Source organism: Pan troglodytes, chromosome 21, assembly GCF_028858775.2.
Source record: "Pan troglodytes isolate AG18354 chromosome 21, NHGRI_mPanTro3-v2.0_pri, whole genome shotgun sequence".
Classification (NCBI taxonomy): domain Eukaryota; kingdom Metazoa; phylum Chordata; class Mammalia; order Primates; family Hominidae; genus Pan; species Pan troglodytes.
Window position 1 is genome coordinate 20,092,938 of NC_072419.2, and position 15,504 is coordinate 20,108,441.

At 35.4% G+C, this 15,504-nt stretch overlaps 1 protein-coding gene across 12 annotated transcripts in view; it reads right to left on the reverse strand.

Moving 5' to 3' along the window:
* Nucleotides 1-15,504, reverse strand: part of TASP1 (taspase 1) — a 454,798-nt gene that overhangs the window by 390,129 nt on the left and 49,165 nt on the right. For 9 of the 12 annotated variants that reach the window (XR_010154230.1, XR_008541205.2, XR_676151.5 and 6 more), the window contains 2 exons: nucleotides 12,901-13,021; nucleotides 6,601-6,685 (listed from right to left, as the gene is read on the reverse strand). The exons of 1 other annotated variant lie outside the window; for it this stretch is intronic. Coding sequence is in view for 7 of the 11 variants with exons in the window: in XM_001135721.6 (XP_001135721.1) it covers nucleotides 6,601-6,685; nucleotides 12,901-13,021 (206 nt within the window). In the remaining 4 variants the exon portion in view is untranslated. The remainder of the gene's footprint in view (nucleotides 1-6,600; nucleotides 6,686-12,900; nucleotides 13,022-15,504) is intronic. 2 more of the 12 variants (XM_054674398.2, XM_063802968.1) reach the window with 1 other exon arrangement.

Below are 15,504 nucleotides of genomic sequence, written 5' to 3' on the forward strand. Positions count from 1 at the left end.
GCAAAATTAGCTCAAGGCCAAATGCTTTTCGTCTCATGTAAGTTTAAAGCGAGACCTGAAAGGCTCAAGCTGTTTTTAAGTAACTTAGCCACATCCTAGAATAAAATGTAAGACTAGTTTTTAAAATACAAAAATACACAGCACCCAAAAAGGAAAAACTCACAATGTCTGAAACCCAATAAAAATTACCAAGTATGCAAAATAGGAAGAAAGGTAACCTATTATGAGGTGAAAAATCATTCAATTGAAAACAATCCATAAATAACAAAGATAACAGAATTAGCAAACAAAGATATTTAAATAGTTGTTATAACACTATTCATATGTTCACAAAGCTAGAGGAAAGTTTAACCATGTTAAGTAGATACATGGAAGACATTTTTTTAAAGATGCAAATCAAACTTGTAGAGATAAAAATAACAATAAATAAAGAAATAAAACACAAGCTGAATGGGATTAGCAGGTAATTAGACATTAAGTGATTAGACAGAAAATTAATTAGTAAACTTGAAGACAGCAATAGAAACTATTCAAAATGAAACAAAGAGAGAAAAAACAATGAAAAAAGTAAATAAATCATGAGTGATCTGTAAACTACTACAAGAGGCTGAAATTACATGTAATCAGAATTCTGAATAGAAGAGACAGGGATTCAGAAAAAAATATCTGAAAAGATAACGAGGAATTTTTTTCCCAAAGTTGATGAAATATATATCCCCACACATCCAAAAAGCAAAAGGAACCCAAACCAAAGTTATTACAAGAAAACTATAAACCAGTATCACTCATAAACATATATGTAAAAATTCTTTACCAAATATTAGCAAACTGAAGCCAACAATATATAAAAAGGATAATATATTATGACCAAGTAGAATTTATCCCAGGAATGCAAGTGCTGCTTTATCAGTCAAAAATCAAAGAATCACTAAATTAGCTAACTAAATTTTTTAAATTATAAGATCATCTCAATAGATGCAGCAAAGCATTTGACAAAGTACAATACCTATTCCTACTAAAGTTCCCAGCACACTAAGTGATATGGTTTGGCTGTGTCCCCACCCAAATCTCATATTGAATTGTAGCTCCCATAATACCCATGTGTCATGGGAGGGACCCAGTGGGATATAACTGAATCATGGGAGCAGGTTTTTCCCGTGCTGTTCTTGTGAGTAAATCTCATGAGCTTTGACAGTTTTATAAAGGGTAGTTCCTCTGCACACGTTCTCTTGCCTGCCATCATGTAATGTAAGAGGTACTTTTGCTCCTCCTTCACCTTTTGCCATGATTGTGAGGCTTCGCCAGCCATGTCGAACTGTGAGTCCATTAAACCTCTTTTTTTAATAAATTACCCAGTCCTGGGTATTAGTTCATAGCAGTATAAAAATGAGGTAATACATTAGGAAAAGAAAGGAACTTTCTCAATATGATCAAGAGCATCTGTGATTAACCTACAGCAATCATCTTACTTAATGGTGAAAGACCAAATGCTTCTTCCTTAATATCACAAAGAAGGGAATGATGTCCACTCTCACACTTCTCTGCCATATACCGCATTGGAGGTTCCAGACAATGCAATAAAGCATGAAAAAAATTAGTTAAAAGAATCCAGGTTAGAAATAGAAATAAAACTATATTCATTCCCAGGAGACATAATATTTATGTAAAAAATCTTAGCTGGGCACGGTGGCTCACATCTGTAATCCCAGCACTGTGGGAGGCTGAGGTGGGCAGATCACCTGTGGTCAGGTGTTCGAGATCAGCCTGGCCAACCCCTCCTCTACTAAAAATACAAAAATTAGCAGGGCATGGTGGTGCATGCCTGTAATCCTAGCTACTCAGGAGGCTGAGGCAGGAGAATCGCTTGAACCTACGAAGCAGAGACTGCAGCGAGCCGAGATCATGCCATTGCACTCCAGCCTGGGCAACAGAGCAAGATTCCGAGACAGAAGAGGGGAGGGGAGGGGAGGGGAGGGGAGCAGAGGGAAGGGAAGAGAAGAGAAGAGAAAGGAAGGGAAGGGAAGAGAAGAGAAGAGAAAGGAAGGGAAGGAGAGAGAGAGAGAGAGAAAGAAAGAAAAGAGAAAGAAAGAAAGAAAGAAAGTCAGTCTTATGGAATCTATAAAAATGGGACTAAAACAAATGGATTTACCAAATTCCCATGATAGAATGTCAATATGTTAAAATCAATCACCTTTCTATATACTGACAATGAACAGTTGGAAATTAACATGCTTAATTTCTATTTACCACAGCATCAAAAAAAAATGAAGTACCAGGTATAAATATAATAAAAGCTGTGCAAGATCTATACACTGGAAACTATAAAACAGTTGAGAGAGTTTAAAAATCTTAATAAATGCATATATTAGAATCACAATCAAAATTCTGGCAGGCTATTTACAGAAATGGAAAAACAAATTCTAAAATTCATATGAAAATGTTAAATACCTATAATATCAGAACACTCAAACATAAAGTTGAAAACTATGTTTGTGAGAAAACCAGCTAGTTCCAGACAAGTGTAGCATTATTATATAATTTTAATAAAGAGGCAGCCATCACTTTCTCCCATATGTTTTCTCTTTGCAAAATATTAAAATATTGCATACGTCCCCTTTGACAATTGCCTCATCTTACTCCCTCTTCCCCTGAGGTAATCACAGTGGGTTTAGTAACCTACTTTACAAGTCATTTTTGTACATCTATGCACATATTTATGTAGCCAAAGAAAATTAGAGTATTGTATATGCTGTAATAATATGAAAGAATACGTGGCAATGAGAAAATCAGGGTTATTGTTACCTAGGGGTAGGGCAGAGATGGGGGTCACGGTGAGCATGGGGGACAGTAAAAGGAACAAGGAGTACATGTTAAATCTCTTCTAACTTTGGAAAGATTTTTTAAATGTTATATTACTCCTGGTAAGTGTTTCGTTGAATGATCATAAGACATTGTAGGTAGAAATGTAAATTGGCAGAGTTTAGTCTAGGCAGCTCCAAATCTTTTGGTGGTGTTTTATTTCCTATCCTAGATGGCAGAAAACAGGTATGCATCACATTGTTTTGTAATCTTTTTAAGAAAACAGAAGTTAAAATGAACACATCATCAGCAACTTGATTTTTTTACCCTACAATGTGAGATCTATTTCTGTGCACTGAATTGTGTCCACCCAAAACTTCATTTGTTGAAACCCTAGCCCTCAGTGTGATAATATTTGGAGATGGGGCCTTTGGGAAATAATCAGAGTTGGATAAAATGAGGGTAGGGCCCTCATGATGTTATTAGTGTCTTTATAAGAAAGAAATTTTTCTCTCTCTCAACAACCCCTTCCCTACACCCCTATCTCTAGTGTAAGGACACAGTGAGAAGGCAAGCCAGAAAAGGAGCGCTCACCAGAAACCAAACAGGCGGGAACCTAGATCTTGGACCGCTTAACTTCCAGAACTGTGAGAAATACTTTTCTACTGTTTGAGCCACTGAATCTAAGGTATTTTGTTAAGGCAGCCCAAGTAAATTAATTCTAACACTAAGCCATGTTACTATACACAAATGTTTCTCTCCTTTTTTCTAATGCCACAGGGTATCTAATAATATAACTAGAAAACAGTTTATTTAGCCATTGATGGATATTTAGGTAGCTTACATTTTTATATTCTACAAGCAACAATGCTATAGCCTTCATGTGCTGTACAAGCCTTCTCATGAAGGCATTTTGTCTCAGGATAGAAATGCTGGAGCATACAGTGTCCATTTTCAATTTGTACTTAATAAATAATACCAAAATGTCTCTCAACTGGCTGTTTATGTTCCCATCAACAGCAGAAGAATCTATTTTTCTGCACCCTGAATAATACTGCACATTGTTGGTTTTTGTTAATTTTGCTACTTGAAAATGGTGAAAATATCATCTTTTTTTTTTACTAACAATTCCTTGATTAATATTATTGGGCACCTTTTAATGTATTTATATCTCATTAATATTTTCTTTCCCATAAATTGCCTATTTGTATCCTTTACTGATTTTTAAAATTTGGGTTGTCTTTTTCTTATTGATATTTTATAGTTCATAAATACTCTGGATAATCTTTTGTTTGCTACATATCCTGCAAATAATTTTTCTCAGTTCCAAAGGACATACTGTCTTTTAATTCTGATCATAGTATCTTCACTTGTATAATAGGTATACATCTTCACTTGTCATATGTTTCAATACTTAGCTTTATTTTTTATCTTAATAAATTTTTTGCTGCCTCATAGTCATAAGAATACTCTCCCATATTTTTTCCTAATATTTTTATACTACACTTTTTTACTTTTGGGTTTGGGCTTTTTCTTAGTGATGTGACATCGGAATTTAATGTTTTTGCACTAGGTAGTCAATTGCCCCAACACAATTTATTTAATACATCATTCTTTTTCCCCACAGTGATTTGAGATGACACTGTTATCATAGACCAAATTCCCTCATGCACTGAGTCAGCTTCTAGACTTGCAGTTCTTACTGATCTTTTTATCCATATCTACATCAACCTGTGTTAATTACTATAGTATTATATAACAGTATCATGCTATCCATTAAGTACATCCAACTCTTTCATCTGTTTTACAACTGTCTTGACTATTCTTGTACACTTGTTCCTCCACATAAATTTGAGAATCTGCTTGGTAAACGCCATGAGGAGTGGGGGCAATGGGATTATGGTAGATTCATAGGTGAACTTCAAAATACTTTTTACATGGTTTATGCTATTTTTCTTGCCAACCAAACAACTACATCTTTTTCTCCCTACTGGGTACATATCTTCTAAATTGTTTAGTTCATGTTAATTAGGTTTTACACACAATAGGAAATATTGGGTGAAAGAACACAGTCATGTTTAAATGCACATTACAGAGAATATAAATCCAGAGACAATCTCTTTGCACTTATTACTCCCCTAAAAAGGTACGGCTAGAAGGACTCCGCATGCGCCTACTGAACAAACACTTAGTAAATTATGGATTGGTAATCTCATACCAGTTAAACAAAATAGCATGGGTTTAATATAAATCATTAGAGAAGCACATGTAAGATTTTTTTTTTTTTTTTTGAGACGGAGTCTCGCTCTGTTGCCCAGGCTAGAGTGAAGTGGCGCGATCTCAGCTCACTGCAAGCTCCGCCTCCTGGGTTCACACCATTCTCCTGCCTCAACCTCTAGCTGGGACTACAGGTGCCCGCCACCATGCCCGGCTAATTTTTTGTACTTTTAGTAGAGACGGGGTTTCACCATGGTCTCCATCTCCTGATCTCGTGATCTGCCCGCCTCAGCCTCCCAAAGTGCTGGGGTTACAAGGGTGAGCCACCGCGCCCGGCTTTTCTCACTTTCAGAGTTATCAGGAAACTTACTGAAATCCATCCAACACATATTAGAAAGGATCTCAATAAATCAGATTTGCTTTCCCTTACCACTGCTTTATCAAAAACACATAATATTAAAAATTGATATTTGAGATTTTTTTCATAATTGACTCTCTAGTGCCATAATTAAACTGGGACATATATAATTAAAATCTGAAATCTATCTGGGTAAAGGATTTAAGATTTTTCTAAACTATATTAATTTATTTTCTGTGACTTCAAAACACAGTAGAATCAAAGTGATTCCTACAGCACTGTCACCACAACTTTGAACACAGAACATTAATGTAACCTCCACAACCAGGCATGCTGAGCATAGACTAAGTGTGACAAGGTATTAAAGCATAAAGTTTTAATATTGTTAGGTATGCTAACAGTACGGTGGCTATGTTGTGCAAACACAGAATTACTTACAAAACTATTTAAGGGTAAACTACAATGTCAGGGATTTGCTTTAAAATACTATAGGGGCCAGGCACAGCGGCTCATGCCTGTTAATCCCAGCTCTCTGGGAGGCCAAGGCAGGAGGATTGCTTGAGTCCAGGAGTTTGAGATGAGCCTGGGCAGCATAACAAGACCCCATCTCTACAAAAAATAAAAATAATGTCCAGGAACGGTGGCACATGCATGTAGTCCCAGCTACTCAGGAGGCTGAGGCAGGAGGATCTCTTGAGCCCAGGAGGTCAAGGCTGCAGTGAGCCATGACTGTGCCACTGCACTCCAGCCTGGGTGACAGAGTGAGACCCTGTCTCAAAAATAAAATAAAACAAAATAAAAATAAACAAAAACAAAAAACCCTATAGGAAAAAAACTGAGATGCATGAAACAGATGAAGTACAAAACACTGGTAATTGGAGCTGTATCACAGGTTTATAAGGGCTATTTACTATATTCCATGTACTTTTATTCTAAGAACTTCTCAAAATTAAAAATTACTTTAGACTCTGGACTACAATGTGTAAGTTTTTTTTAAGTTTCATAATAAAATGAGCCCAGTTGAACACTGATCCCCTTTCTGCTTTAATCCATAATATTATTTTCTATCCAAAACTTTATTAGCTGTACAAAATGTTCCAAGATCACGGAACAAAGTTTGTCTTCTTCTCAAAGGCATGCTACCTGGTATGTAACCAACAGCATCAGCCTTCTGTGGATAAAAATGCACTAAAGACAGGGAAAGTCAGGAAGAACAAAGTGGTTACCAGGGAGGAATTCTGCCAGCCGAGAGCTTGCCCTTCTGCCCTTCACATAAGAGTCTGTTGGCAACTGAGACTGGGTTCTTGATTCCTATAAAAAAAAAATTGGCAAAAAAGATGTCAGAAATGTCTTCCAGTTTCCCACTCAGTTTTGCAGTTGTTTCAATAAAACAACTTGAATATATCTTGGAAATTCTTTTTCGATATATCAAATAATACTAATGAAAACCCTTAATAACCATGAGCAATAAGAGTTAAATCAAAAAATGTATGAAAACCTAGAAGAAAAGAACGAATATAAAATACATATTCTCATGTTTTGTCACGTGCTATAGAAGCAAAGGCTGAATTGAAATACTACATATTTAAATTAGGTTCCTTTTTAATAGATTTCAGAATAGAGTTTTTAAAATGAACTGAAAATATGGTACTATCTTACTATCAAAACTATATACATGCTCCAGGCATTTAGTGGCCACAAAACCATAAATTCCTTTTAAAGAGTAAACATGATTATAAACAGCTTCAAATTGACCTTGGAGAGAAAAATTAATGGGGGAAAAATAAGCCAAAAATTTTAAATGTCACCTACAAGAGAGACAGAACGGGGAAATGTCCTTCAAATTGGGTAAGGGTGGGAGAAGAGGCCAACTGTGTAAAAGATTGTAACCTAAAATGTGATTCAGATTCTTTCCAAGAGGCTAACCAGTATGTACAAGTGAGGTGATAGTGCTTATCCAGGAGAACTGACAGGACAGTTTTGAGTGTGATAAACACTGTCAGGATGACAATGACAAAGACAATGACACTGATGACGACAATGATGATGATGGTGGAAGGCAATGAAAGTAACTATTTCCTAATGTGCTCCAGGCCCAGTGCCAAGTTCTTAAATCTATCGGATGAGTTAGCTGATCCTTCAATTCTGTCATGTGACCACACTTATTAATCCTATCTGATTAATGAGAAAACATTTATACAGAGGGTTAAATTGCCTGCCCATGATCACAGCGCTGAGTTTTAACACGGAGGCAGCCAATATCGGAGACCATACCCTTCATCACTAATATACGCCTGCCTTTCAGGAAATGATTAATACAAACAAATCATCAGTGGGATATATAAACAGACTACAAAACTTTAAATTAAGGCCAACAGACTCCAAGAAAAACCAATTGTAGAAATGTAGCTCAATACCAAATCTTCCACAAAAAAAGTATGAAATACAAAAAAAAAAAAAGAAAAGCCCAAATCAGATCCCTTTACTAGTTCTTAAAACAATATAGTTCTAGATGTGATGATTCAATATTGTAAAGACATTCATCTTTTCCAAGTTAACTTATAAATCCAAATCTTTACTCCAACTTATAAATCCAATTTATAACTTTATATTGTTTATAAATTAACAATTTATGTTATACATTTATAACTTATAAATTTATAACTTATAACTTATAAATTGGATTTATAAGTTATAAGTTACAACTTATACATTTATAACACAACTTATAAATCCAATTTATAACTTATAAATCCAATTCTCCATCAAAACTTCAAAATGATTTCCAGGATACATAAGAAGCTGACTCTTAATCAGGAAAATAAAACTTTGAAAAAGAAAAATGAAGAGTTATTTACCCTGCAAGATATCATTTTTTATTTGAAGCTATTCTAATTAAAAAACAGTGGTTTGAGTACAAAATAAACAAATGTCAATGAAATAGAATAAAGCTAAAGTTCAGAAACAAACACTTTTGAATTTAGGTATTTAATATTTCAAATCAGTAGGAAAAGGATAAACTACATATAAGAGGGAGAAAGAACACAAAGGTAAAAGCCTAGGAGTCAGACTACTTTGTAACTGTTCCAGTTAACCAGTTTATTGCTTCTCAGCTACAAATTCACCCTTTATTGCCTGATGTGTGAAAATGGATATGGGCCCTCTAAGTACGTTTCCTTTGCCAGCTAGCACAATAGGTAAGCTTTGTCAGTAGAGGACACTAAAGAAACACTGTAGGAGCAAAGTGTTGTCTTGCACACCAGGCTTCACTTCTGACCAATGTGGTACTCTCCTGTACTAAGTGCCCACAGGGAGCAGCTTTCTCCAGCATTTGAACACCACGTTTTCTCCAGCTCCTGATTTGTGCCACAGCAGCATAGCTGAGAGCTCCAGAAAGAATGAGACCATACTCCAATTCAGGTCATTGATACCCACACCCACTCCTCAGCCCCATAGGCACACATAGCAAGTGTTCCACGGGGTGCCTGCGTAGTGAGCCAAAGCCCAATCTTTATCCTGCCCAAGGGAGGTTTAATTCTCACAGCATCTTGACCTCTGTGTGCCCACCTACCAGCCTGAGCTTGCCTCTGCCTCACAGGATTGATCCTACTCACACAATGACTGTAGACCAGCTCTGGCCTGGGTAACCCAGCAACTTCTCTGCCATACAGTGAATGATAGCCACACCTTCTTCAATGAAGTCTAAACGTACTTCCAAACGTGTTCTTCTTTGAGTATTCTCTCTCTGCCCTAGGATACATTTTTGAGTTCTCGTCCCATGTTTATAGAGTTACTCTTCAATCACTGCTTAATAACTCTTTATATTAAACTTCTATTTAAACTATGGTATGGTTTCTGTCTTCTAGTTTTACCCAGACTAATATAATGTCCTTGGACAAACTACTAAATCTCTCTTGTGTCTCAGTTTCCTCATCTGTAAAGCATAGACCTCATGAGCGTATTGTGAGAATTAAATGATTTAAAAGCATAGACCTCAAAATGGTATTACATAGGATAAAAGCATAGGCCTCATAACGGTATCACATAGGATAAAAGCATAGGCCTCATAAGGGTATTGTGAGAACTAAATGATTTAAAATATGTAAACCACTGGGCTGGATGCGGTGGCTCACGCCTGTAATCTCAGCACTTTAGGAGGCTGGTGGGTGGATCACCTGAGGTTAGGAGTTCAAGACCAGCTTGGCCAGCATGGTGAAACCCGTCTCTACTAAAAATATAAAAATTAGCCAGGCGTGGTGGCACACACCTGTTATCCCAGTTACTCAGGAGGCTGAGGCAGGAGAATCACTTGAACCCAAGAGGCAGAGGTTGCAGTGAGCCAAGATCGCACCACTGCACTCCAACCTCGGCCAACACCCAGAGCGAGACTCCATCTCAAAAATAAATAAATAAATACATAAATAAATATGTAAACCACTGTAGAACAATGCCTACGGTATTACTGTCATTTAACAAACTGTACTTATTGTTATTCAATTAACTATGTAGGAACAATTTGCAGTCATTTCAGAAAAAAATGCATTCAAGAGGTAAATAAAAAATAAACTATACATATGTTAGAAGAAAATACAAGTAAATTGTGCCTATAAATTATGAGAGACTTTAAGAAATACAAAATACAAAAGCCACAAAAGAGAAAGTAGTAAGTTTGACAAACAAAAATGTTTAATTCCAATATGATTAAGGACATTATAAACAGGGTTAAAACGCAAGCCACACAAGAGGTATGAACAGGTAGTACACAGAGAAATGCTAATGGCCTTCAAACACACGAAATTTTATTAAATACCAATAAAACTGCATAATAAGAGAAACGAAAATTAAAACTAATTAAAAAGAAAGGGTATAAAAGATCAGAACAAATAAATAACCAAATTGACCTAAGTGACACACACAGAGCACTGTACTCAACAACTCCAGAACACATATTCTTTTGAAGTTCACGTGGAAATTTACCAAAACACACCATAATCTGGGCCATACAGCAAGTCTCTAAAAGCTTCAAGGGATTGGTATCATACATAGTATATTCTCTGGCCACAGTGGAATTAAACTAGAAATCAACAAAGAAAGCTAACTAAAATGTCTTCAGGCAAATAAATTTGACAACTCATATGAAATAGACAAATTCCTAGAAAAACGCACATGAAAAATAAAATATAATCATATAAATGTTAAAAATATTGAATCCTACTTTTTAAAACTTCCCACAAAGAAAACCCCATTAATTTGAAATAATTTATGAATTCCTTCAAACAATTAAAAAGTAATTATTCCAATCATATACAAACCTTTTCAAAGAATGGGAGAAAAAAAAGTCCACAACTCATTTTTGAAAGCAGCCATAACAGGGTACAGAAACAAATTATCACACAGTCACCTAATTTCCCAACACAATTCTGTGAGGAAAAGACTTCCTTTCAATAGAGGGCAATGGACCATTTGCATATCCATATGAGGAAAAAATAAATAAATGTTGACCCCTATGTTACATATACAAAAATTAATCTGAGCTTGATAAGAAAGCTAAACATGAAGGATAAAAACAATAAAATTACAGAAAGAAAAGAATGAAGATTATCTTCATAACTTTGAACAGGCAAAAACTTAAAATACAAAGAGTTAATCACAAAAGAAAAGGTTGCTAACTTAAACTTCATTAAAATCAGAAACTTCTATTCATCAAAAAACACCATTAAGAGACTGCAAAGGCAAACCATAGACTGGGAGAAGATATCCATAATACATGTATCTTACAAAGGATTTGTATGTAAAATATTTAAAATACTCCAACAAATCAATAAAAGATATAATCAAATAAAAATCTGCAAAAGATGCAAATATGCACTTCTCAACAAGGCTATCTAAATGGTCAATAAGCATATGAAAAGGCTCTTATAAGTCACTAGGGACACTCAAATTGAATACCACTACACACATAAGTCACTAGGGACACTCAATAATACCACTACACACATATCAAAATGGCTGAATTTTAAAAACAATTAACAATACCAAAAATTGGCAAGGATGCAGAGTAACTGAAAAGCTCCTACACTGCTAGTAGGAGTATAAATTGCAACAATTACTTTTGAAAACCGGCAGTATCTATTAAAACAAAATATATATGCATATGTACCTAAAGAAGTACATACATGGCCAGGCACAGTGGCTCACGCCTATAATCTCAGCACTTTGGGAGGCTGAAGCCAGCAGATCACTTGAGGTCAGGAGTTCAAGACCAGCCTGGCCAACATGGTGAAACCCTGTTTCTACTAAAAATGCAAAAATTAGCCAGGCACTGTGGTGGGTGCCTGTAATCCCAGCTACTTGGGAGGCTGAGGCAGAAGAATCAATTGAACCCAGGAGGCAGAGGTTGCAGTGAGCCGAGATCGCACCACTGCACTCCAGGCTGGGTAACAGAATGAGACTCCATCTCAAAAAAAAAAAAACAGAAGTACATATGTCTACCAAAAGACATGTAAAATAATATTCACTGAAGCTTTACTCAAAAAAGTAAAAAGCTAGAAATTTCATACGCCCATTAAGAGGAGAGTAAATACAGAAGTTATGGTATATCCATTCAATGAAATACTACTAAGTGGTAAGAAATAAAATACTACTGACACAAAACATGGATCCATCTCACAGGCATAACATTAAGCAAAAGAAAACAGACACAGAAGTGTCTGATCCCACTCATGTAAATTTTAGGAACAGGCAAATTAATCTATGGTACCCAAAGTTAGCATGAGGGAAGAGAGCACAAGAAGTATGGACCAAGGAGAAGCATAAGGGTTCCTTCCAGGATTATGAAAATGTTCTACCTTTTGACATGGAAATGTTTAATGTCTTGATCTAGGTGGTGGCTTATATGGTGTCTACATCAAAAAATTCATGAAGCTGTACACATAAAATACATACTTCATGTATATTTTGCTTTAATAAATGAATTATAAAACATGAGACATATCTTTTATGTACTGATGTGGAAAAAATCTCCAAAAGATTATATTTAAATCTAAAAAGTTTATAATAATTAACACATTTATTTTTTAAGAAAACAAATACAGGCACAAAATAAAACTGTGTTTCTGTTACATAAAAATATAGATAAAAGCACTGGATTTTTACTGGTTAAACCCCACGGGGAAAGGAAATGAGAAAGAAAAGATCTTTTGGAGGATCAAAGGTAAATTTTATTTATATTACCTGAAATTTTTTACAACAAAAAATATAGTGTGTATTTCAAATTGTAAAATTAATATTCTAAATCATGTCTTAAATGTCTTTAATCTCTTCAAGGGATACAGGAGAATGATCAAATTCAAACCAAAAACTACTTATAACTAAGACTGTATGTTTTAAATTCAATAAAAGAACAACATCTGTTTTAAACACTATTCCAAGCAGAAATGGTGAAAAAGACTGTAATCATCTTTAGAAGGCATGAAATGGTCACGTGCATGATTTTCCAAAGATAGTAGGTCATAATGCCCACATACCACTCAGTGCTCCAACTGCTCCAAAATTTAAGGATTTTCCATCCATTATGCTGGCATCACACTCAATTTCACCTAACAGATTTAGATTAGATCCCATTCCTGCATTTGTAAAAGGAGAATCCTAAAAGACAAAAACAAAAATTAAAATATCATTAGTCTTTAAAAAAGTATTAATGTCAATCCTTCATGAAATTTTCTAAAAGCTAGAAGGTGAGAGAATACTTTCCAACACATAGTATGATGCCAATACCACCCTGATGTTAAAACATGACAAAGATATCAGCAGCAAAGTACAGATCAATATACTTTGTAAATATTGACCAAAAAAATCATCAAAGAAATAGCAGCAAAACAAATCCAGCAAAATATAAAAGGGACTGTATATCACAAACAAGAGGAAAGTAAGATTGGTTTAATATCTGAAAATCAATGTAATACCCTGTTTTAATAAAATACAGGGGAAAAAACATGATTGTATCAAAAAAAAAACACAGAAAAAAGGCATCTGACAAAATCCAACACCCTTTCATGAGAAAAACAGAAAACTAGATAAGGGAACTTCTTAACTTGACAAAGGGGATCAATGAAAAGGCCAGGCCAGGCACAGTGGCTCACACCTGTAATCCCAACACTTAGGGAGGCCGAGGTGGGAGGATCACTTGAGCCTAGCTGTTCAAGACCACTCTGGGCAACACAGTGAGACACCATCTATACAAAAAAATTTAAAACTTAGCCAGGTGTGGTGGTATGCATCTGTGGTGCCAGCTTCTCGGGAGGCTGAGGTTGGAGATCACTGAAGCCTAGGAGATTGAGGCTCCAGCAAACCATAATTACGCCAAAAAAAAAAGTCCAGAGTTAACATTATAATTAATGGTGAAAGACTGGATGCCTTCCCCTAAGATCAGAAACAAGACAAGGATATCCACTCTCAGTACCTATTCACCAATATACTGTACAATCTAACCAGACAATTAGACAAAAAGGAGAAAGAAAGAAAGGAAGGAAGGAAGGAAGGAAGGAAGGAAGGAAGAGAAAGAAAAGGAAGGAAGGAAGGAAGGTAGGTAGGTAGGTCTAGATTGGAAAAGAAGAAGTAAAATTGTCTGTTTCAAGATAACATGACGCTGTATGTAGAAAATCCTAAAGAATCCACTAAAAAAATTAGAATTAATAAGTTTAGGAAGGTTGCAGGATATGAGATTAATGTGCAAAAATCAATTGGATTTTTATATATTAGCGATAATCTAAAAATGAAATCAAGAAAATCTCACAATAACATCAAAAACAAAAAAACAGAAATACATTTTTAAAAGAAGTATAAGACTTGTATGCTAAAAACCGTAAAACACATTGAAAAAATTTTTAATTCAATACCTAAATAGGTGGAAAACATTCTATGTACGTGGACCAGAAGGCTTAATGTTGTTACAATGGCAATACTCCCCAAATCAATCTAATTCAAAATAATCCTTTATCAAATCCTAGCTACTTTTTTTGGCAGAAACTGACAGGCTGATCCTAAAATTCATACGGAAATGCAAGAGACGCAGAATAACCAAAACAATCTTGAAAAGAACAGAACTGAAGGACTCATACTTACTACAAAACTACAGTAATCAAGACAGTGTAATATAGACATATAGCTAAGGATAGATATATAAATTGATATAATAGAAATGAGAATCCAGAAATAATACACCCTTATAATCAATTCAACAAGGTTGCCACAACAATTCAATAAAGAAGGTATAGTCTTTCGTGGGGTTTTTTTTTTTTTTGAGATGGAGTCTTGCTGTGTTGCGCAGGCTGGAGTGCAGTGGTGTGATCTCGGCTCACTGCAAGCTCTGCCTCCTGGGTTCACGCCATTCTCCTGCCTCAGCCTCTTGAGTAGGTGGGACTACAGCCACCCACTACCATGCCCAGCTAATTTTTTGTATTTTTAGTAGAGACAGGGTTTTCACCGTGTTAGCCAGGATGGTCTCGATCTCCTGACCTCGTGATCCACCCGCCTCGGCCTCCCAAAGTGCTGGGATTACAGGCATGAGCCACCGCACCTGGCCAGAAGGTATAGTCTTTTCAATAAATGGTACTGGGACAATTAGATATCCACATGTAAGAAAATGAAGTTGGACCCCTATCTCACACCATGTATAAAAATTAACTCAAAGTGGACCAAAGGCCTATATGTAAGAGCTAAAACTACCTAACTCTTCAAAGAAAACATAACAACAAATGTTCATAACCTTGGATAACAAAATAGTTTCAGATTTGACACCAAAAATACAAACAACCAAAGAAAAAACTAGGTAAATAGGACTTCATCAAAATTTAAAACTTTTATTTCAAAGGACACCATAAAGAAAATAGGGGGAAAAAAACACAAAATGGAAGAAAAAATTTCAAGCCATGTATCTAATAAGGGATTTATATCCAGAATATATATTTAAAAAAATTCTACAACTCTAAAACAAAAAGATGACACAATTTAAAAATGGGAAAAGAATATGAATTAACATTTCTCCAAATAAGATATATAAATCAACAGCAAGCACATGAAAAGATGTTCATGCCATTGTACTCCAGCCTGGGCAACAAAGTGAGACCCTG